The sequence below is a fragment of the Oryza glaberrima genome, chromosome 10 (assembly GCF_000147395.1).
Source record: "Oryza glaberrima chromosome 10, OglaRS2, whole genome shotgun sequence".
Classification (NCBI taxonomy): Eukaryota; Viridiplantae; Streptophyta; class Magnoliopsida; order Poales; family Poaceae; genus Oryza; species Oryza glaberrima.
The window spans coordinates 10,633,122-10,656,602 of record NC_068335.1 but is presented as its reverse complement, the minus strand read 5'-3'; the positions used below and the strand labels follow the sequence as shown (position 1 = coordinate 10,656,602).

At 40.3% G+C, this 23,481-nt stretch overlaps 1 protein-coding gene, 1 long non-coding RNA gene and 1 pseudogene across 2 annotated transcripts; 2 read left to right on the top strand and 1 right to left on the bottom strand.

Annotated features, from left to right (window-relative positions):
- Positions 1 to 3,471: 3,471 nt before the first annotated feature.
- On the top strand, positions 3,472 to 10,094 carry LOC127752729 (uncharacterized; annotated as a pseudogene).
- Positions 7,590 to 12,189, bottom strand: LOC127752728 (receptor kinase-like protein Xa21). The gene is made up of 2 exons (XM_052278128.1): positions 9,315 to 12,189; positions 7,590 to 9,087 (listed from the first exon to the last, which is right to left on the bottom strand). Exons 1-2 carry the CDS (start codon positions 12,187 to 12,189, stop codon positions 8,702 to 8,704), a joined length of 3,261 nt encoding a protein of 1,086 aa, XP_052134088.1. The 3' UTR covers positions 7,590 to 8,701.
- Positions 12,190 to 21,233: 9,044 nt separating this feature from the next.
- LOC127753344 (uncharacterized) lies at positions 21,234 to 22,763 on the top strand. The gene is made up of 2 exons (XR_008012540.1): positions 21,234 to 21,377; positions 22,527 to 22,763. It is a non-coding gene; the product is annotated as an uncharacterized LOC127753344 (long non-coding RNA).
- The last annotated feature ends 718 nt before the right edge of the window (positions 22,764 to 23,481 follow it).

The following is a 23,481-nucleotide window of genomic DNA, read 5'->3' as shown; positions in this document are numbered from 1 at the left end:
CAGCCCATGGCTGTACACAGCCGCCTCCAGGCCGAACAGCGCGGCGCCGGGGAAGGTCGAGTCGTCCAGCGTGACTCAGCTCCACGTCCACTTGCGCTTCGCCCGTGCGGCGATGAGGTCGCCGCCTTTCGAGGACGACATGGCCAGCGATGGTAGGGGTGGCCCCTCCCAGTGTGCAGGCGGTGTACGGCAGCGAAGCGGTGTAAAGATTGGAAGAAAGAATATAATATGAGAGCAAAATGGATAATTGACGTGGTTTCTCTCTCCTGAACTAAGTGAACATTATATTATTTTAATGCTCGTGGTGTCCTATGTCAAATTACTATATTTTTTTACTACTATTTTCTAACAAATTCACGTTCTCATGATGTCAACAAATTCAAGTTCTCATGATATTTCTCAGTAAAGACTATATTTTTATTGTCTTGTAGCAAATTTTTTCTAAAATTTATCATAGTTCAAAGAGTAAATCAATCCTGAATCCATCGTACACGGTCCATGCGTGCATTCGTACTTCTATACTGCTACAACTTATGCGTACACTACATACAAGAATATAAGAAGGTAGAAGTTCGCTACTTCATCGGTCCAAATTATATGCATTTGTAATGAAAATTAAGAAAATTAGGTACTGCAATTTTAATGCTTTAAGGTTATGATTGATTAAAAAGATAAAATATGTGGATAAATTAAATAGAAGGTGATTGTGATTGGTTGAGATGAGGGAACACATGTAAAAATAGCTATTTTTTAAAATAAATTTAAGGCAAAATTGGTCTTGGAGCATCCAAAGTTAAAGTTTTAGCTCGTTTGATGATTGTGCTGGCTTATGATTGCCATAGTCTTAGCTCTGTGTGTTCTTTCAATTTCTAGCAGCAAAGCAGCGCAGCCTAACTAACCTGTCATCGTTGCAAGAATAAAATTGGCACTAAAAGCAACTGAAGTTCATGTTTTCCGACGTACGAATTGGGGCGGGCAGCAGCATCGACCATGTGACGAAGAAACAGAGAGGACAGCGCATCTGAGAGAAGGGCGGAAAAGGGAATTTCTCGACTGAGGCTGAGTTAACTCAAGTCAAAATAAACGGAAACCATCGACATATGACGAAATTGCTGAAAATCAGAACGGAAGCAATTTTGGATGCTATTAAAATGAACAGGTACCTCTTTTCTATGCTAAAGAAACGCAAACGTGAACTTTGAATACTTCAGAACGAATTTAGTACTAAAAAGAAAAAAAGGTGATATTATATTGATTACTCAATATTGATATCTCATGACACATATATCCTGAAAATCTGAGTGCCAGTGCAGGTGCCCTACGAAGAGCAACTCAAATCCCAAATCCATCGTCCATTCTACATGCAACTTGTGCATGTACAAGTCGGCGAGTGCGACCTATCCAAAGTGCATGGGCCTTGCTTGTACAGATCCTTTCCGTCTAGAATTGGCCGGCAAAGACTAGTGTATATCACCTATATATCTGCATCTGGATCAGCTGGAAGACAGCTCGCCGAAATAAGATTCAACTTGCGTAATACTGTTTACACGTCTCTCTTTTAATTATTTTCTTCGATGATCTACGCACATGCGCTTAACCAACTACTCCCTCAGTTTTATATTATAAAACGTTTTAATTTTTTCTAGTCAAATTTCTTTTAAGTTTATCAAATTCACATAAAAACACTGCAACGTTTTTAACACACAATTTAAAAACATACCATTAAATATATTCAATTTTAGATTTATTAAAATTAATTAATTTACTACTATTTTCTATAAATTGGCCAAATCTCTACTATTATAAAAATTGAAGATGTTTTTGTCGGTATTTTGGTACGTCATTCGTGTATGAGTAGGTTTTTAACTTCGTTCGCTTTTAGGAATACATATCCGTATTTGAGTCAGTTTTTAAGATGGTTCGCTTTTGAAAATACAGAAGGAGTCATATAAGAAATCTCTTTAAAACAACTCGCATGCTAACTTAAGATGATCGAACTTCTAATTGCAGCTTATGATTTTTTAAAAAAATATATATCCAAGCAAATTCATACAGTGAATTTCACCTTAATTAAACCGTATAACAATAATAATAAGATTAAAATAACCCTCACCCGTTGCCACGCACGGGTATTTTTTCTAGTAACTTACGAAAATTTAACTTAGTAAAAGTCCGATACATTATAAACAAAATGGACAGGGTAGTAAACTAGCTACAGCGACTCCAGCTTTACATTACATTAAAAAAAATGGTCATTAGGTCTGGGGCGATTAAGATTTTGGGAAGCACTTCACAGCATGACTGCATCTGTTGGTGGGATAAACGTACTGCACTGCATCTGGATTAAAGTGCTCCAAGCACTAGCTTTTCTTCCGGGTAATTTTTGAGTTTCAATCCGGCATTCATTTCTTTTGTGTTGAACGGGTTCGTAGCTGCTAATTTTACCTCTAGCATTTTTATGTTTAGCACAAGTAATGGATCACTCACGTCGCACATGGTTGTCTCGATTTTTCTAATGAATTTTTAGATAAAATAATGCCGAATTTTGATTAGATTTTCAACAGTAGCTTTGTACAGGACCCAGCTGACACTTTTAACTGACTCATGAAGGAATTTCATGTTCCTGCCGATCACCACTCACCAGTGCTCTCTCAAAAAAGGGTTTTCGACATCACCCCTGCTTTTTGCGTTTTGGTTTGTTTATTAATTAATGGCTTTCTTGAAAACAGATTGTTTCTTAAGTCAATCCATTGTGAGAGATGATTCGATTCATAGTGTAGGGTCCCATACGTTGTTTTGCTTGATTGGATTAGAACAAGTCTTTTAATTAAAAACGAAAAGATAATGGAAAAAGTCCAAATACAATACCTCTCTTAAATTTTGGATGGAATTCCATCTAATAGCTAAACTTTGAAACCAAACACCCAAGAATTTAAATTTTATAATACATTTTGCATTACCCCTTAAAATGGTTTTGGACAGTGAATTTTCTTTTTTCAAAGATTAAACAAGTGGTTTTAAATAACAACCGTAATAAATTTAAATATCATCAATATAGGTTATCAATTTTTGCCATACAATGATACTATACAATTATTATACAATTATTATGTTGGTACTCGTTCTGTAAGTGAGAGCGAATGAGGGGTAATGAAAAAAGACTTAAGTGGAGATCTTTAACAAATATGTTCAATGTGTATATCACGTGATCAAACTCATCTAACTTATATACAAATTAGATAAAAAAACACTATCCGAAATCACCTTAGGGTTATATAAATAATATTGTAAAATTTAGTGGTTGCATGTTCAGTTTGAAAGTTCGAGGTATTACATTGATTTCCAATCAAAGTTTACGGAAGTATTTGGATTTCTTTTCCAAAGAAAATCTCATAAACTGTGTTTGTTTCAGCCGGGCCAGGCTGTGTAAGGCCCATAACGCTTACGGCCCACCCTAACTGACCAGTGTAGCCCTCCCTTTTCCTCGCGTCCCGTGTTTCCTCGCCGCGCCGCCGTCGCCGTCGCCTTCCTCCATCCCGCCCGCGACCAGCGTTGCCGCCGCCGGTGAGCACCCATACCTATCCAAGCATCCCCCGTTCACGGCATTCAACTCCTCCGCTAGATCTGGAGGCATTTTCTCTTTGCAGGTTTAATCTTATTAGTACTAATAACAGTTTGCTCAGACTGCCATGAGCAATCCAATCCACATCTCTATATGCTCTTTCTTTCTGGAATGCAGACTCGAACCTGTCTGCTGCTGATTTGTTTACTTTGTGGTGGAGTGCTGAGCTGTTATATGCATTTGGGTTTTTGTGCTGAATTTTCAGGGGCTCTTGTCGTGGCCAAGGAAGCAGGGAGTCGGGAATGGCATCGCCTGATGCATGTGTGGAGGACAAAGTTCATCGCATCTTCTTGGATTTCATGACCAAGTAATAATTTCGATCTTGCTGTTTTCCAACCATTGAGGTCCTGATATAACTTTTGCAGTAGATCTGGTGTATTGTGTGGTGTTGAAACTAATATCAGTATCAGTGAAAACAACTGAATTAATAACTTTTGCAAATCTTTGCTTGCACATATTTAATTCTTATATGCAAACCTAGGGTTCCAATTCTTATGCAAACCTAGGGTTTTCTTTGAATAATTTTCCTAGGTGAATATTTTCCAATTTATGGTGTGAATTAATGTGTACTAATTTTATAAGAGTCTAGGAGGTATTGTTTTATGGTTATGTTCGTTCGTTTTCTTACACTGACAGACACCTTCATTAAGTTGTTTATTTCTTGTGGCTGTCAAATTTATGGAAAATACATGGGCGAATTTGTTGCTGCTTTTAGGGTTGCACGGTATGACGAGCTAGTTGATGCAGGTAAAAAGGTTCTTCTCAAGTTTCATCAAGAGGTACGTGAGTTCATTTATTTTTCCCTGAAAAAAAAATGTTAGCCAGCGTAATTTTCTCTTCTCTATATTTTGGATCTAAATTTTTGAAGGTTTCACCTAATTGTCCATCGTATGATTCATGTCCAAGTCTTCTAAAATTCTATAGCATAATTACTTATACCCTATTGATTCCCCATGTTCCTGACCACTATTGATAGTTTGGGGCTAGGTCCTGATCTGTTGAAACTTCAGGTCCTAGAATAAGCCAGGGCTTTCAGTTTTACGATGAAGATAAGAAAAATGTAAAATTCCCATAGTAAGCCTGTCTTAGATGGGCCAAGTTTTATACTAGCTTTCTTGCTTTGGTAAATTTGAAGTAAACTATATTTATTTTGCTACATTATTTTATTTCAACATTTATTGGTGTAATCTCGTATTTTATTTCAGTTCTACCTAGCTGTGCTGCTATTTGTTGGACCGCAGATGTTGTATTTAACAGAGTAAATTTCTGTTGTAAACTTGTATGCCATGCAATTGTGTACTGAAAGTATCATTTTCTATCAAATGATTTACTCTTCAAATCTCAATCCTGCCCATGGATTCCTGCTTCATGTTTATTCTACTTATTAGCATACTCACGTTATTACATCGATTCCATGTGGAATCTCAATGTGGAGAATATAAATTTGGTCTATAAACTAATCTTTCTGAACAATGATGATAAATATAGCTGTGCTCACTGATAAGTTTTGTGCTTACAGTCAACTTGAATGCACCCACTTATTTCAGAACATTTTCGGAGACCAAAGCTCCTCACAGAGTCAGGTGCCATAATTGAGATAGTTAAGTCTAACTACAGTGACAGAATGAGGTCTTATCTTGAAGCTGGCTGCACCCATCACGATGAAAACATCCAGAAAATGAACCGATGTAAGTCATAGATCATTTCTCTGTGCCCAATCATCACATCTCCTATTGCTACCTGTAGGTGTTCTGTCTATATTAGAAAACAGCTTTTTTGTTACTAATTATTGAAGGCTTTGTGAAATATTCCTTCCCATTCAAATTAATTTCTTGTTTCTTCGTCTATATTGAAAACAGATTTTTTATGACTAATTATTAAAAACTTTGTGCAATATTGCTTTCCATTCAAATTAATTTCTCATTTCCTCATATAGTGGTAGTCAGATAAACCATCGTGACCATTTCTTTGTACAGTACCCTGTAACGATGCAACTCCTACATATTTTATTTTCAGACATCACTAATAAAATTACCAAGTTATATTGTTAGCATGAAGAGTGCAAAACTTATCTCACACTTTTTTATTTCATTCCTTTTTGTTTTGCAATTTCACTCATCGCCCTCTTTTTCTAACTTAAGTGGGTCTTGCCTGTCTTATGAAGTATTCAACTTATTCTTATTATATGGAGTCATGAACTGTGCCTATAGATTGAAACTGTTCAAATATCAAACCAGTCATTTCCTTGTATATCATGTTTTCTTGGCAATACCAATGAATGGCTGATATGAATACCTTGATTGGTACTATTTTACTGCAATTCTAGTTAGTTGAACTTTGTAATTGTGGAATGCACCTCTTAATTTTTTATAGGAGAAATAAAAAAAAAAATCAAAACACAACATTTTCTTCCTTTAATAAATTTTTTTATTAGTTTGAAGCCTTTAATGTTTTTATATGATATATACCTGCGGTGTTTCTAATTAGCCAAAACCTAAAAAGAAAAGAAAATACACTGTGAACTAGGTCGTTAATTATCCTTTTGTTTGTTGTAACAATAATTCTAATGCACAGCAGTTTCTAGAGTGGGGTGTCTTCTTTGCTTCGGTGATTAACACTTTCTTTAATTACATATTTTGTTTTCAATTCATGATTTTTATCACAACTCATTATTCTTTTTCAACTATGTCTATTTGACAGTACAGTTTTTTGTTGCAGTACATGCTTATCAGGAGAAACTTAATGACCATATAAATAAAGGTGGTCTCCTCTTTCGCAGTCATACCATAATAGTAACATTTTACTTTGTTATTCCATATTTTCAGAAAGATTTTTGTGTGTTTTCTAATTTGTGCTATTTGTAATAGAACTATTGATACGGAGAAATTAATTACTACTTTTGTCCCAAAAAGAGTTCATTTTTCTACACGAATCTGGACAGAAGTGAACTCCTTTTGGGACAGAAGTAGTCTTTGGCACAACATATTATTTCTAGTGTGGCCTTTCCCAGTTTTTCCATGATCTCCTCTCTATTTTTATTCTTCCAAGCATCATGGAGCATGAACAAACCATACAAGGGTTTGCATTTTATCTCAGTTCCATGCCATTTTCACTTTTCTCATGCACGTGTTCAAAATATTGTAAATACTAAACCTAAATAATAATCTGTCTTAGTTTTCTATGAATACATCTTCAGTTTATATTTTTCTCCTCAGCCAAATTATTGCTGGAAGAGCTCCAGTTTCTGGAGGAAGATGTTTACAGTGCTGCACTAACAGCCAGTCTGAGTTCTTCAAGAAATACGGATGATTGCCCTGATGATGTTAATCTTACAAATGTTTGTTCTCGTTGGTGTTATTACTTATTAGCCTCTCATTAGTTCTGGTTTTCGTTGGTGCCAAAATAGTATGGCTGATTGGGCTCACTGGGAGATTTCTTGTACCAGGATGAACAACAGCCTGAAGATTGGCTGGACGGAGCAGTGTCTTTTGCAAGTGTGATTGTCCTGGTTCACAATATGTTAAAAAATGGATTACATGATGCAGGTTAGCAACACAAGGATCTGCATGTAAGTGAGTTTCATTTGATTGCTTACCTTTTCTTCTCACAGAAGCTCTAGTACACTGCAGGAAAAGATTGTAAAGGCATTTTGGGTTAAAACATCATCGTCGGAGATAGAGGGCTACTGTCAAATGTGGGATTTGCGGCCATACATCGATGACAATGTGATGCAGCTGGCCTGGCAGCTTGTTCCTTAGAAGCTCCAAAAACACCGGAGAAGATGAACAGCAGCACACCATGTTTGACAGGCAGGTGAGTTTCCTGCTAGCACTAGTCAGGAAGCAGTTGCAGTAGCCTGTAGGAATTGCCACACAGTTTTTGCTGTCTACATTGAGTAGTGGTTAATTGACGATGGTCTAACAATGTGCATTCAAATGGATTTGTAAATATGCATGTAGGGATGTTGCCAATTGAATTTTGGGTACGAAGAGAAACTTTATGAGGCCAAGTTGCGTCTGTGACTGAGTCATGGATCTGTCAGCTAAGTCATGTAAATCTCTGAAAGTAATTAGACATGGCCCTTCCTGGACAATCCTACCCCTCTCGGATTGTCCAGCTCTTGTATCTTTCCTTGACAATCTTACTGCTCCAAGATTTTCCAGCCCAGTGTATCTCCTTGGAAATCTTGTTCTTCTTCTTCTTTCCAAGCCTTGCCTTATACAGTTATATGCTTCTTCTTAATAAAGATTGATCCTTAGCAACTTGTGACTTTTTATGGACTCGACCAGACCGTCGATGTTGCCCCCAAGCCCTTCACCATTGTATTGAGTCCTTTGGCGCCAAGCCTCTGCTTTCCCTTCTCTCCTGCATGGCCCATCATGTAGGCAAGTCTTATCAACCCTTTACTGCATCTTGTTATCTTCAGTCACTTATACCCTTCCATCACAATGAAACCATATTGTATTCCTACTTCTTCATCATCTCATCATTATCTTATTGATCATACTAATCCCTTGTTTATACACTCAATAAGTGTATTAATCCCTTAATTGGTCATCATTCACTAGCTAAAACTCACTAGAAGCCTAGTTGCTCATTCACAGGCAACACCACCTGGACGAGATGGAACTGAAAATCAATGTATGAAACAAATTCAGGTGTACGTTTGAGTAGTAAACATGATTTCCTCTCAAATCCGATTTCATATACATGCTCAACCTTCAGATTATGCCCGAAGTTTACCCCAAAATCATGGGAAATTAAGATAGAATATGCGATACTATTTATATATTTTTCTTTATTCCCGCGGCGTGAAGCTTTATTAGTAACAGTACTTCAAAAACAGATCAAGCTGCATCTCGGCAACAAATCATTGAACTGTACAAGACTTTTTATTACATGATAGAAATTGCTGCTTGAAATGCATCGGTAAATAACAGTGTGCAAATGTATCCTGTTGTAGCGGTAAAAACATCTGTAGCTTACTGCAGTAGTAAAGAAACTTCGGAAGATAAATTTGGCAGTGCTTCATTCTTCGGTGTTCCTCTTTTATTGACACCACATTATTACTTAGTAATGTCAAATGCTCGTGGCAAAAAATGCTTCTTTTATTGACGTTACTTCACTATATATATCATGTATAAATGGCCGATCTTTTGGCGACTCTTCAGAGCATTGCAGGCCGAGTTTAAGGAGTTGTAGAGCACAGATGTCCATTATACCTGTCTTCTTGTGTTCATGCAATTGCAGGGTATGATTAGAAGGTTGCTCCGTCATTTCTGGAATAAGCCTGGGGTCAAGTATGTCTTTGATTTGTGAAAGTGATGCATTGACATACATGCGGAGTGTGAAGCCATCAGTAAATATTTCATTGGTAGGATGTCTTCCTGTTAGCATTTCCAGAAGAATAATGCCATAACTATAGACATCACCCTCAGTTGAGATTTGGCTGCCCATGCCATACTCTGCAATGTTTTGAAACCAAAAAGTTGAGATCACCAGTAAAATGAACCATAGTGTTAATCATAAAATACTTATTCCTTCTATTAAATAATACTCTGCTTTGTTCGAAAACAAAAAGGTTCAGATAACCAGCAAAACATAGGAGTACCAAATTATAATCATAAGAGATATAATCGTAATTTCTTTATATTGTATGATACTCTGCAGTATGCTCAGAAAACCTACTCACCCGGAGCAATGTACCCAATAGACCCCCTTGGCCCAGCCATGCTTGTTGATATGCTTTGAGTTCCAGATGAATAAGCACGAATTGACCTTGCCAGACCAAAGTCGCAGACGCATGCAACATCATCATTGTTGAAAAGTACATTGCTTGGCTTCAAATCGCAGTGAACAACAGGTGGAATGCATTGGTTGTGAAGGTACTCTAGAGCAGAAGCAATATCAAATGCTATGCTAATCCTTTCTCCCAAACTCAAATCACCACATCGATCAAACTTTGTGTGAAGCCGGCTCTCAAGGCTACCATTAGCCATATATTCAAATACTAGAGCCTTCAACTCACTGCCCATCGGATCATAAGTTGAGCATGCAGTTATAACCTTGACAAGATTTCGGTGACGGATGTTCTTCAATGCTTTGCACTCTGCCATAAAGCTGTCCAATGCACCACATTGATCGAGCTTGAACACCTTAACAGCGACCATAGTGTCTTCTGTATGCAGTATACCTCTATAGACTGTCCCAAAATGCCCAGAGCCAACTATGTTGGCTGCTGAAAAATTATTTGTTGCTTTGCTTACATCACTATATGTTAACGTTTTCAGTTCCATGTAGGTGTGATCCATGTGCTCATTGGATTTCCACTTCCTTTTCAGGAAAACATTGACGATCAAGAAATATAATCCGAGGATTGAAGAAAGTAAGATTATAGATGAAAAAGCTGCCAACATTGGAATAATGAGCTTATTCTTTCTTTTGGATGCTGAAGCAGAGCAGACAGTCAACTCATCCATTGGAACATTGGTGCAAAGGTGTGGATTTCCTTGGACAAACACCTTATTTCTGTCAGCAAAGATTCCATCTACTGGAATTGGCCCCTCAAAGTTGTTGTATGACATATTTAGATATTGTAATGAGGTGAAAGTCCCAAAGAAATCCGGTATTGCACCAGATAAATTGTTCTGGGAGAAATCCAGCACTTTGGTGCCCCTGAGATTTGCTAATGATTGTGGAATACTTCCCTCTAGGAAGTTGCCTCCTACACGAAGCGATTCCAACCGGACGCAAGAACCAAGTGTAGATGGGATCCTGCCTGTGAGTTTGTTGTGGGAAATGTTCAAAGAAGCAAGATTTATCAAGCTACCAAGTTCTAGTGGTATGGAGTTTATGAATTGGTTGTGTGATAAATCGAGTAGCCAGCTCAATTGATTTAGCTTGATAAACATGTCTCCGCTTATGCTTCCAGTAAGGGCATTACTTGAAAGGTTCAATGCCAACAATTGTTGGCACCTCGATAAAGTTGCAGGTATTCTTCCAGTCAGTTGATTTTCTGCTAAATAGAGTTCAGTCAATCGATTCAAGTTACCAATGGATTGTGGTATTTCTCCAGAGAATATGTTTTGTGAAAGGCTAAGGACAACAAGATTGTTTAGTTGGCCAAGAGTATGAGGTATGCTCCCTGTCAATAGATTGTTACCAAGATAAAGTAGGGATATGCTAGATAGGTTTCCAATCTCCAAAGGAATGGTGCCAGATATGTAGTTTGACGGAAGAGCTAGTGAAGTTAATGTTTTCGGCAATTCGGCTACAGAGCTGGGCATGTCCCCGCGTAGGTTGTTTTCACCAAAGTGCAGTTTCTGCAAATTGGAGCAATTCTTCAAGGATGACAGGAATGCCCAGTCTCCAGCTTCTAACTGGTTTGAGTACAGCATGACGACCCGCAAATCTGTCATCAAGCCGAAAGAAGGAATCACCCCTCTCAAAGAGTTGTTGGCCAGATACAGGAACTGCATGTTGGAAGCATTTGCTAGAGATTTAGGGATTTCTCCATGAAAATGATTGTCAGACATCATCAGAACTTGGATGTTAGGAAGAGTGTTTCCTATACCAGGAGGCATTATCCCCTCAAGATTGTTGTTGGCCAAACCGAGAAATGTGATTGACGACATGTTGTAAACGGAGGGATTTACAGTTCCAGAAAGATTGTTGTAAGAGAGGTCAAGATACCGTAGCGCCGATAGTTTACTAAAATCCGGTATACTTCCCTGCAACTGGTTTTCTGCAGCTAAGAGTGCTGTAAGCGATGAGAGATTCCCTAGAGATGGTGGTATGCCTCCTGTCAGGCTATTCGTTGTAAGATCAAGGTTGGTGATCTGGGAAGGGAATATTGTTACGGGTGGAATTGCACCAGAAAGATTGTTTTCTCCAAGGTATATTTCCCTGATGGTTGAGCTGTTGAAAAGTGCTGCAGGGATGCTCCCATAGAGGCTATTGTTCTTCAAGGAAAGATAGCGGAGCGAGGACGCATTAGCCAAGAACAATGGGATTCCTCCGGTCAGGTAGTTGTCGGCGAGACCGACGGATTCCAAGGCAGATGAGCTCCCAAGCAACGGCGGGATCTCGCCATGAATGTTGTTGTTTGTTAAGTCCAGGGACGAAAGGTTGCGAAGCGTACCAAGGCGTTTTGGGATCGCACCGCCGATCGCGTTGAAGCTGAGGTTGAGGTATCGGAGCCCGGCAACATCGGCTGCGGATGCGAGGCCACCGGAGAGGCCATTGTTGGGGAGGTGGATTCTCGCGAGGGACGAGAGGTTGGAGATGCAGGGTGGGATTTCTCCGCTGAGGCCCTGTGCCTCCATGTCCAAGGCCACGACCAAACGAGGCTTTGGGAGCTCGCTGGAGCATGTCACGCCGCGCCAGGTGCACATGTCGAGCGAGGTATTGTTCCATGTGGTGAGGGCGCCTCCCTCTGGGCTTGAGAGGTGTGATTTGATGCAGAGCAGAGCTTCCCGTTGGTTATTGTCGGATTCATCAGCTATTGCTAATGCTGTAAGGGAGACGAGCATTGCTACGACTGCAATGTGTATAGCTGCACATACCATCTTTGCTGGTGTGTATTTTGGACAATATGGTTTCAGTTTTTAGATGCTTTTGATTCTTATAGTGGACTAGGACATTTATATTAATAGGCGTTTATACATCTTTTACCCATGTTGATTGTTGGATGGTGCCATATTCTTGGTCAAATAGTCAATGCATTCCTGTTGAACATGACTAGTTTGTGTGTACGGACTTAATTACGGAGATCTTGTTGAATTAAGATGGAATAGGTTGACTATGCAAACTTTCAGACCTTAATTTTCAGCAAAATAAGTAATACTACCTTATTAGTTATACCGACAGTTGCCTCCTTACGTAGACTTTTTCCAACAGCTATCTGACGATATTTTGCGACGCGATGTAATTTGATGGTTCACTTGAAAAGCATGAACTTTTTCCAATTTCACCTGGTAATCCACAAAGTAAACAGTGCTATCAAACCTCTTACACAATTTGTGCATTAGATAAAAAAGGAATATCAATGCTTTATTAAACTAATTGGAGGAACATGATGGATTTTTTTAAACGTATTTATTACTCTATATGTCTCAAAATATAAGCATTTTTATAATATTGTCAAGTCAAACGTTCTAATTTTAACTATAATAGTAAAATAAATGAAAAATATCAATCAAGTAAAATTGGTGTTATTAGATTTATCATTAAACAAACTATCATAATATGCAACTCTTTTTATTTAAAACATATTAACTTTATTAGTCAAAGTAGCATCTCGAAGTCCAAAAAATACTTATATTTTAGGACGGAGTGAGTATTTTCTTTGGCAGATCACTAGCTTATATAGTTACTTTGGATTATGTCATCAAATATGTCTACCGTGGGAAATTGTCATTGCCCACAGGTATGAAATAGTCGAAACTTCAAGTGTAGAAAAGAATGTTAAAAAAAAAAGTGTAGAAAAGCAAGAACAAATTTACGTGGTAACTTCCTCGACAATGGAAGTCCATTCCATTATATTAGTCAACACATATGTCTGCCTCAAATTCGTACGAAATCGGGAAGTACAAGACTTCCACTATCATTTTTGACCGATAACGTTTTACACTGGAAATATCTATAGAATTGATGTATCTTTGACATTTGTGACGAGTTTAGGCCCCGTACTGCTCATTGATCGTTGATGAAATTGATACTAGGTCTAAAAATGGAAAACTCAACTTGGTTGAATTTAGTAGAACACACACTTTATTGCTGTACCCCAAATCTTCAAAAACTATTGACGAAAAATCCGTGCTCGGCCGATGGTACCAGATTTGTGTTGGCACGGACTAAGTCGACGAACACAACGGCCTGGTTGATCTGCTTACTCCAGTGCAGGTCCAAAATATTGATGAGATGTGGACGTGCGGGTCAATCTGATCCTGCAACTGACAATATGTACAAATAAGAGCCGATCAGGCAATAAGCCGATATAGCAATGCTAGCCGATGTCGATAGAGTTTTGAGCAATCGGCTATATATCCAATGTAGATTCTAACACTTAAGTAAATAATGATAAAAAGACAATTGGTTGATGATAATGTTATAAAACAATAATATAATCCAATAGGAACCAATCAATCAATAATGATATGATAGAATAATTGCTTGATCCGAAGGTTAAGCATATATCGGTTGGTGTTCCGATGTCATTAAATCCACATGATTAGATAATCAGTGAAACCATTATTGCAATCGGCTAAAACCAACTTGTATATAATCCTTGTAAGCCGATGTAACATTCAGATAACTCGTTGGCTGAAACCCTGTCACGCCTAGAAATTCGCTAACCCGAATCTCAAGCAAAATGTGTGTTAAATTCTTTGTCCAGGACCAGCCTGAGTACACAAACGACAAATTGATACACATATCCACGTCTTACAAAAAATAATAAATGATTCTTACATATGCAGCGGAAATAAATTATCGAATAATCTAAACTAAGATCTTCTTGATAGCGTAGCATCCTCCATAACCACAGGCATCCTCAACATCCGGAACAAGCCTAATCCTCAAAATAATCTCGATCTGAATAATTCTCTGCTTCTAAGGGTTGGGGGAAAAATAAAGCAAGACTGAGTACCACCCACCGTACTCAACAAGTCATACCAATAGGAAGGCATGATGCAAGGTAAAAGCAAAGGAAAGGCTATAGGATATTTGCATAAAAGCAAGCATTTTAAAATCACCAGTTGAACATAGTAAAAAGTAGATATAGCTTAATCAATGTTAACATCATAGCCCAACGTTTAACCACGTTGAAACAGGCCCAACCAAACCACCTGAACTAAACCAGTTCAACACATCCATTTATTAAGATGAGACTAATCACGGTGAATCTGGTTGACAGTCCATAACCGCGGGTGCGGCTATTCGAATAGTTTTACTCTGATCAGAGGTGTGCAACTTTACCCACAAGATACAGCCTCACAACATGTTACCATGCGCCTCAATACCACCACGGTATCTCGAAAACCACGGTATCTCGAAAAGAGACTATGATAGAACCCTTCACATAACTCTCGCTAACCAATCGTACCCACCTCAAGTTTCACCCCCACTCCTCAATAGGCAGCGGGCAGTCCCCTCTTGTGCCTAGGTGAATCTGGAAGCAACAAAGACCGTAGCACGATCCGTCCTACTCCATCACGCCCACCCTTGCCTTGGTACATTGGCTAGGTTAAGCTATGCTCCAAATTCAGCCTGGAGCCCATGCTGGCCTGTGGTAAGTACGGGTAATTCTTCCAGGGTTTCCCGAGAACTGGTCCTTAATTGTCATGGGTGCGACTAGCAAAACCACGCACCCACGACCCACCATTTAAGCATATTTTAGTTTAATTAAATTAATACCATGATGGTACAATATCATTAAATTAAGGACTAAATTAAGATGAAACCCATAGTGTGCTAATTGATCTAAGCATGGCTAAGCATCACCTAAACCAATCATCTAATCAATTCATTACCCAGGTTATCAAGGCATAAGGCAACAATAGGCTGAGTACAATAGGCATCCATCCCACACGACATTATAAAAACAATGCAGTTTAATAGAAAGCAAGGGATTTTATAAAGAAGGTTCAGTATGATGATCAATGTTGTATGTATGACTTGCTTTGCTCCTCAGCTGACGGGACTTCGGTGACCACTCTGAAGTAAACGGGAGCGTCAGAACAGTTGGATTCTATACGACAAACAAGGCACACAAGCAAACATGCTATAAATCAACTGAAACAACAAAAGGAACCATTTTAATGGATTCTAGACATTTTTATGAATTTACTGAGACTTGAATGGATTAAAACGGAGCACGAATGATTTAGATATGAATTTTACAATATGCACTGTGTAATTACTGTTAACCGGTAACCTTATTCCATTATTAAACATTAACGCCCGAGTGCAGACAAGATTAACGGAATAGAACCCCGGTAGATGAGCCCCACGGAGCAACGACTCAACAAATCGACCTACCGTGGCACAGGACCACACAAACGATCCACCGAACCAGTGAACAAAACCGGCGGCTTGGGTGGGTCACGGAACCAACCGAAGGACTCTAGGGTTTTACCGGCTCGGCTTGACCGAACTGGGATGACACAGCAATACACTACATGGCATGCGGCAAGACGTGGCATGGCGAGGCAAGGCCGGCTCAGCAGCGGCGGTGGCGGTAGATGCGCGGCACGCGACGGCAAGATGGTCGGCAGCGACAGCGGACGCGGCAGGCGGCAAGGGCTGCGGCCGGCTGCGGCTAGGGCAGTGGTGGCACGGCGCGGTCAGGCGGCGCGACACGGCAGGCGCGGCAAGGCAGCGGCGTGGCAGCGGCGGAGGCGACGCTAGGGCAGCGGCGCGGCACGGCAGCAGCGGCTGTGGCGCAGCAAGGCGGCCGCAGTTGCGCGGTGGCTCGGCAAGCGCCGGCAATGGCGGCACCGTGACGGCGACACACAAAACAATGAGGTGAAACAAAAGGATACCTCACCGGGAAACAACGGCGACCGGTGGAGGAGCGACGACGGCGGCGATCCGGCGGGAACACACGGACGGCGATGACGACAACTAGGGCAACATGGATATTTTAGATTAGTTGAGGTAACTCGACGGTGAACCATATCGGCGAGGGATAAGGGGAAGGAGAGGGCTCACGGGAGACGATGATGGCTGCAGCGATCCGGTGGCGGGGAGACGGCGCACTACGCGGGAGAGGAGGAGAGGGGCGGCTAGGGTGGTGGTAGGATTTGGTGGGGCGCAGCGCGCGGCTGGGGTGGCGGCAGGGGGAGGAGAGGTGGTAGAAGGAGATGACAAGGAGGCGGTGCCGTTTTAGGAAAGGAAAGGAAAACAGCGACGGAATTGGAATAAGACATGACTCGACCCGTGAACACAGGGCGAAGCCAAAAACAACAAGGAAACGATGGTGCGGCGAACCACCGACAGAGCAATGAATTAATTGGATTGAACCTTGATGATTTTTATTAGGTTAACGGGGTTTCTTCCTCTACCTTGAATATTCATCTGAAACTCCTGTTAGTAGGGTTGAAAGTGATTTGGATAATTTCCGTCCGACCGGATCTTTTTTCAGATTCGGATAGTTTCGGTCGGATATATCCGGAAATTTTCGAATTCGGAAACGAATTCGGATATTTTTTTTTCGGATGTGAAAACAAATATAATATAGGTGATATCCGTCGGAATCGGATATTATCCGGTATTTTCCATCGGATATCCGACTTACACATAAGGCCCATAAGCCGGCCCAACCCAAAGAGGAGGCAAATCAGACTTCTTGGAAAAAATAAATTCGAATTAAATTTTATGATACTAAATGAACTCATATGAAAAAGTTGTCAAAAACAAAGTTGGAGAACTCAGTGAGATCTACCAATTTTATTTTGGTCATTTCTTCATCCGAGTTTGATTGAACTATATAAAATTTGAATTCTAAAATGTAAGAAATTCAAAAAAATATTTCTGGTAGTAAATGATTTCAAATGGAAAAATTATCAAAAACAAAGTTGTATAACTTATCAAGATCTATAACTTTTATTTTTGATCATTTTTCTATATGACTTTGTTTGAACAATTTGAATTTGAATTTGAAAATATGATAACTTCAAACAACATTTTCAAATATTAGATGATTTCAACTGAAAAAGTCATCAACAACAAAGTTGTATAAATCATCAAGATATATAACTTTTATTTTGGTCATTTCTTCATCCGACAAAGTGATAGTAACATTGTTCACAAAATTTACTAAATGAGAGGTGTAAATTTTGTGAACAATGTTACTATCATTTTGTCGGATGAAGAAATGACCAAAATAAAAGTTGTATGTATTGATGAGTTCTACAACTTTTATGTTCATGACTTTTTTAGCTGAATTTATTTACTGCTTCAAAATATCATTTGAAGTTTTGAAATTCAAATTTTTAATTGATAAAACAAAGTCACGAAAAAATTTCCAAAATAATAGCAGTAAAAACATAATAACATGATAGAGCATGATTTTAGAAACACAATATCAAAAATCGTTTGTGAGTAGTGAGAGGTTTTTATATTCCGATTAATATTCGTCACCGTATTTGTTTCGCTTCGTATTCGCTCCGTATTTGTATTCGATAATATTCGATTCCGTTTTCATATCCGGGTTTCCGATTCCGATTTCAATTCCAAAAAAAATTATGAAAACGAATATGGTAGAGCTAGTTTCCGACCGTATTCGATCCGTTTTCATCCCTACCTGTTAGTGGATTAGAGCATGAAGAACTTGAAAAAAACATTCCCATGGCAATTCTGATTATTACGCGCATTATTAAATTGAGGTTTGCTCCAGGTTAAACAGAATGTTTTCTTCGAGAGATTTATTAAAGAATTAAAAACTAAGGGAAAGGAGAAAACTCCGGGTGTGAAACCCTGATGAAACCCTTATTGGCAAGTTAGTTTCTATGATTCTAAGCATGACTTAGTATGTCAAACTCAATTGATGCAGCACTAAGTATGAAAAGAAATATAAAATCTAAATAATCAAGTCTTTGACTGATTTTCAGAGTGGTGGATACCTTAGCTAATCTGGATCGATGAAACAATTTAACTGATACCAACAAAACCCTACTAAAGATCTAGACGATACAGGTAAATTGAGACATCAACTTAGATTAACTGAGATATATTATAAATAGGTGTTTACATTGATAAGATTAGAATGTCGAGGCCCTAGCCCCGCCAATATAAACAGCCATAACAAGCCTTACTCCTCGTCGGAGATTAAAGCCGATGTAGCCCAATTCGAAACAAGAACTCGTCAACAAAGACGAAAATAAAAAGGGTGGCTATGCGCCGAAGTTGTATTGATCTAGATATATTTTACAGAGACCCCAAGTGTACATATTTGTACCCATGGATAGATATGAGTCCTGATCGGACACTAAACAAACTTTTCTAAAGATAAAAGGAAAAACATAAAGTCCTCGTTGGACATGACCCAAACTTTTCTAAAATCAAAACTTGCCTAATTAATAGATAAATTAAGCTGCCATGTCGTGGTCCCCATGATTCCTTTTTGAACTCGGACTCTTCTGGATAAGATTTCCATCAGCTGATTGTGCTCTTTCCTTAACCGAACCCACTAAAGAATCTAACTAAATTTTGGCGTTAACATGAACTTAGATATAAACTACACTAAGAATTAAGTTTAACTTAAATAACTCATAACTAACATAGAACATGGAAAATTCATAACTCACAAATGCTAATTGATAGAATAGATTTGTTGCTTATGTTTGAGTGATGCTAGAACGGTTGATCATTAAGACGGTTCAAACTAAGGTAGACATACTTTCTGCTGAACCTTTACTATTGGCTGGTCGACCGTATATATATGATTTAGCTATATGTATCTAGTGGTTTCTAAGTTGTACGAGTTTTGATATCTTGGCTAAGACGAAAGTATGAAGCCAGTAACTTCCTTGGGCTAGCTGATCATGAGTAACGGACTAACGGTTTTGAGCAATTGAGATGATCATGAAATTTAGCATTTTGAGTCAAGTCCCTGGCATATATAACACATTCGGTCACTACCTTACAGTGTTATAGTGGTTTGACGGGCAAATCTTAGGTTAAAGTTGACTATCAAGCTATTTCATCGATGATCTCCTTTGCTCACTACTCGGCATTTTGGGTCTTATATTGTGTTTGCTATTTCATACGCCAGGTCAATGAAGAGGTTGGATCTGCAACCAGCTGGCCACGATAGGGGTGGATCCGGTGGCGGTGGAGGAGGTCAGTGACGGTGATGGCGGACGGGCCTTGCTGCCTCCCTCGTGGATCCACAGCCGGCTGGCCTCGAGAGGGGACGATCAGGTGGTGCAGGTCGAGAGACTTAGTGGCTGTGGTGGGGAGACTTGGCGGCGGCGGATCTTGCACTGGGGAGACTTGGCAGCGACGGATCCAGCCCTTATGACGTGGCGGTGGCAACGTGAGGAGCGGAACTGGCACCCCTTTCTTCTCCCACGCAGATCCCGCCCGCCCCTACACCCGATGACGAGGAGGAGGATGAGGACAAGGATGGTGACAACAACGGCAGCGGCTTCGAGCAATGATGGCGATGACGAGGACGGCAGCAATCACTACTAGAAAAAACGTTTTTCTAGGCGGCCAAAAATAGTTTTTCTAGGCAGGGGAAAGAACCGCCTGTACGCAAAGGCTTGCGAAAATATATGACTTTCGTAGGCGGCCAAGCGGTCCGCCTACGAAAATCATTTTGGCCGGCGGTAGATCCACCCGCCTGCAAAAATATTTTTAGCGAAATCCGCCACCACCCCAACCCCCCGGCGGCACTGCCGGCCTCCCCCTCCGGCCGATGGTGGCCTCCCTTCCCACCCTGGATCCAGGCGGCGGTGGCATCGTCGTCGTCGTTGTTGTTGTTGCGGCCGGCCGCGGAGGGAGAGTAAAGCTGAGGGAGAGGAGAGGGAGGGGAGCCACACCTCCCCTCCGGCAGCGCCGCCGCCGACACCCCCTCCGGCTGCGCCGCCGCCTCCCCTCCCTGAATCCAGGCGGCGGTGGATCCAGGCAGCGTCGTTGTCGCAGTCGGCTTCGTCATCATCGTGGCCGGCGGCGGAGGAGAGTAGAGCTGAGGGAGAGGAGAGGGAGGGGAGCCACACCTCCCATCCGGCCGCGCCAACGCCGACGCTGCCACCACCGCCCCCTCTTCCTGCGCCACTGCCGACGCCCCTCCCCTCCGCCGGATCTGGGAGGGGAGGGGAGGTAGCCAGAGGGAAATGAGAGAGAGAGAGAGGAGAGTGAGGGCAATGAGTGGTGGAGAGGATAAGATGCTGGAGGAGAAGATAAGGATAGGACTTAAATTTTTTTTCTGTAGGCATGTTTTTTGCAGGTGGACCTCTTAATTAAGTGGTCCACCTAGAAAAAAAAATGATTTTTTAGGCGAACGACGAGCTTCACCCCGGTTTATATTTTGATAGGCAGCCATTTGGCTCCAAAAGTCATACCCGCCTATGGAAAAAAACCTCACGTCTGTGAAAATGTTTTTTCTAGTTGTGAGTGGTGAAAATGTTTTTTCTAGTAGTGAGTGGCTTCTAGGGCTAGGGTTTCGTGATTTGTTTTTTCATAATTTTATTTTTGCGTGCGGACGTCATAAGAACCCGCATGTGAAAATCTGATTTTTATTTATGTGCGGGTGCACCCGCATGCAAAAATAGCAATTTTTGCTGACCATTTGGTGCGTGCGGATAGCCCTACCGCAAGCAAAATCCCCTTTTGGGCCGTATGCAAAAAAACGTTTTTTACAAGTGAGTCAGTTCTCAGCTGTACTGTAACGCTTTAATATTTCGAAGAAACTTCTTAGGTCCTTAGTACGTCCAGTAACTGGTCCACCAGGGCGTTGAACAGATTAGATCACGGAGAAAAACATCACATATTATACATGGAAGGTAGCTGGCGTTTGAAAATTTTGTTCGGTGATGACTTCGTGCTATATGAGTTCTTCACACCCTTTATATTGAACGGAAACTAGCAGGATGTAGAACAACGAAGAAAGATTAAGCTAGCGGTGAAGGCGGAGATATTCATTTCTGCCCCTATTTGATCATGGCTTTTAGATACCGCCTGTTTCTTATATTTGTGACGATGGAGATCGTTATGCTTATTGTCAGAAGCGCGGCGTCAGGTTCATCGGGTGAGTACACAGAGTCGTCCTTCACACCTTATATTCGGCGGTTCTGTAAATCGTTACAGATTTTTTTTTCTACTGGGCTCTTCAGGGTCAGATAAGAACTATCAAAGATGACAAATCATATCAAACTGTTTTTGTTTAAGAATATTTATACGATTATACCATTTGAGCCCGCGACATCCTCCACCTCCCTTTCCCAGTGACGCTCAGCAATCGGACTCACATACGCGCGCGGACGTCGAGCAAAGGTTTAGACAACGTAATAAGAAAACACAAACAGGCCACCAAACCAGTGGCGGGTCTAAAGGGTAGTCCAAGTAGACCCAGGACTACCTAGAATTTGGCTCAGAAAAGAGTAGGTATTCAGTTTTCTTGGACCATCCAAAAAGCCTGACCCAACAGGCTAAAAAAAAACCCCTAACTTCTGGTCTCCCACTCTGCCAGTCCCACCTCCCACGCCGCACGCACGCGAAGGCCGACGGCAGCAGCGCCATCAGCGCTCCGCCGAACCGCTGCTCCTGCGCGGCAGCATCCCACGATGGCCGACGGCACAGCGGCGCTCCACCCCGCGCCCTGGCTTGGTCCTACCCACCTTCGGCCTTCCCAACTCGCGCCGTTGCACCGGGTCCTTATTAGTTATTAAAGTTTTGACTTAATCTTCTTTTTGCTCCTTATTAGCTCTCACTTACAAATAAGTACCAACATGATAAAGTATGATATTGTTGTATAAGAATAAATTGATGAATTATAACTGATGTATGCAAATATATTATATTAGTTATTTAAAATTATTCGTTTAAGCTTCCAAAATATTCAAAACCATCCTAAGGGGTTATATAAACAGTATTGTAAAGTTTAGGGGGTTAAATATCCGGTTTTAAAGTTTAGGGTGCTAGACGGGCTTTCATCTAAATTTGTATTTGGACTTTTTTCCTAGTTCTAATCATCATTTCAGTACTCCGATACGTATTAATTTGGCAATATATATTCTCTCTTGCGTACGTAATATCCTATTTAAACCTACATAATTAACTACGCAACTATTACCATTTTAGATATTCTTTAAAATTAATGTGGTAATTTTATCCTTGGTTCATACTATTTATAGAAGTCCTCTTTTTCTTTAATTATAAGATGTTTTTTTTTTTGCAGCCACAGATGCAGCCACAGATCCAAGGTGTCCACCATGTAAATGCTGCAAATGCGGCTGCAGAGTCTGACTACCCTCGTTCCACTTTTTTAATTATGAGTAATTTATCTGTGAATTAGAGCTATGTTTTATACTGTAATATTTGTATTACTATTACAAAAGTTAGTCCATATAGATCGCTGTAGCCATTGATCAACTCAGACATACCAGACAATGACACATGCATATGTATTTGTTAATGAGCTTTACAAGAAGCGTATGTCCCCAGATATAGGTGTGTATAACACCACTGATAACCACTTACCTCGAGTGCCACGGCAAAACATACCAAAACCACTCATCAATAGAGATATAATCTACACATTCCAAACCACCCTAGCTCCTTAAAAAAAACCACTAGAAAAGAATAAGGAACCAAATAAGCGATCAACGCTTATTAAGGATAATAAATAAAGAACCAAATTGTACTCCGATGACAATGCATGGTACTTGAATAATTTAAATAGAACATTCAACAAAATAATGAAACATGAATAAAATCGTGAACTCAAATATGAAGCGGAACTCGAATATTTGAACCGCACAACCAATAATAAGCATTAGAGTAGATAATTATGGAAGTGAAACTAACCGAAGCAAACCAGTTTATCCAACACAATCACACAAGTTCATCATTCAGTATATTCTCAAATACACACACATTCCAGGTATAAACTTTTGTATGTAAACACTAGGGATGACAGTATTGCCCATGGGTTCGAGTATCGCGGATACCCAACCCGATGGGCATGGGCGTGCACATGTTTTTTTTTGCCCGTGGGCACGCCCGACCTGATACCTACAAATTTAGTGGCCGCAAGCGGGTTTTATATTGAGATAATCTAAGAAATGCCATTGACAAGCGTCTAAATCTAAGAAATGCCATCAACAAGTGTGAGTTCCAAGAAATGCCATTGT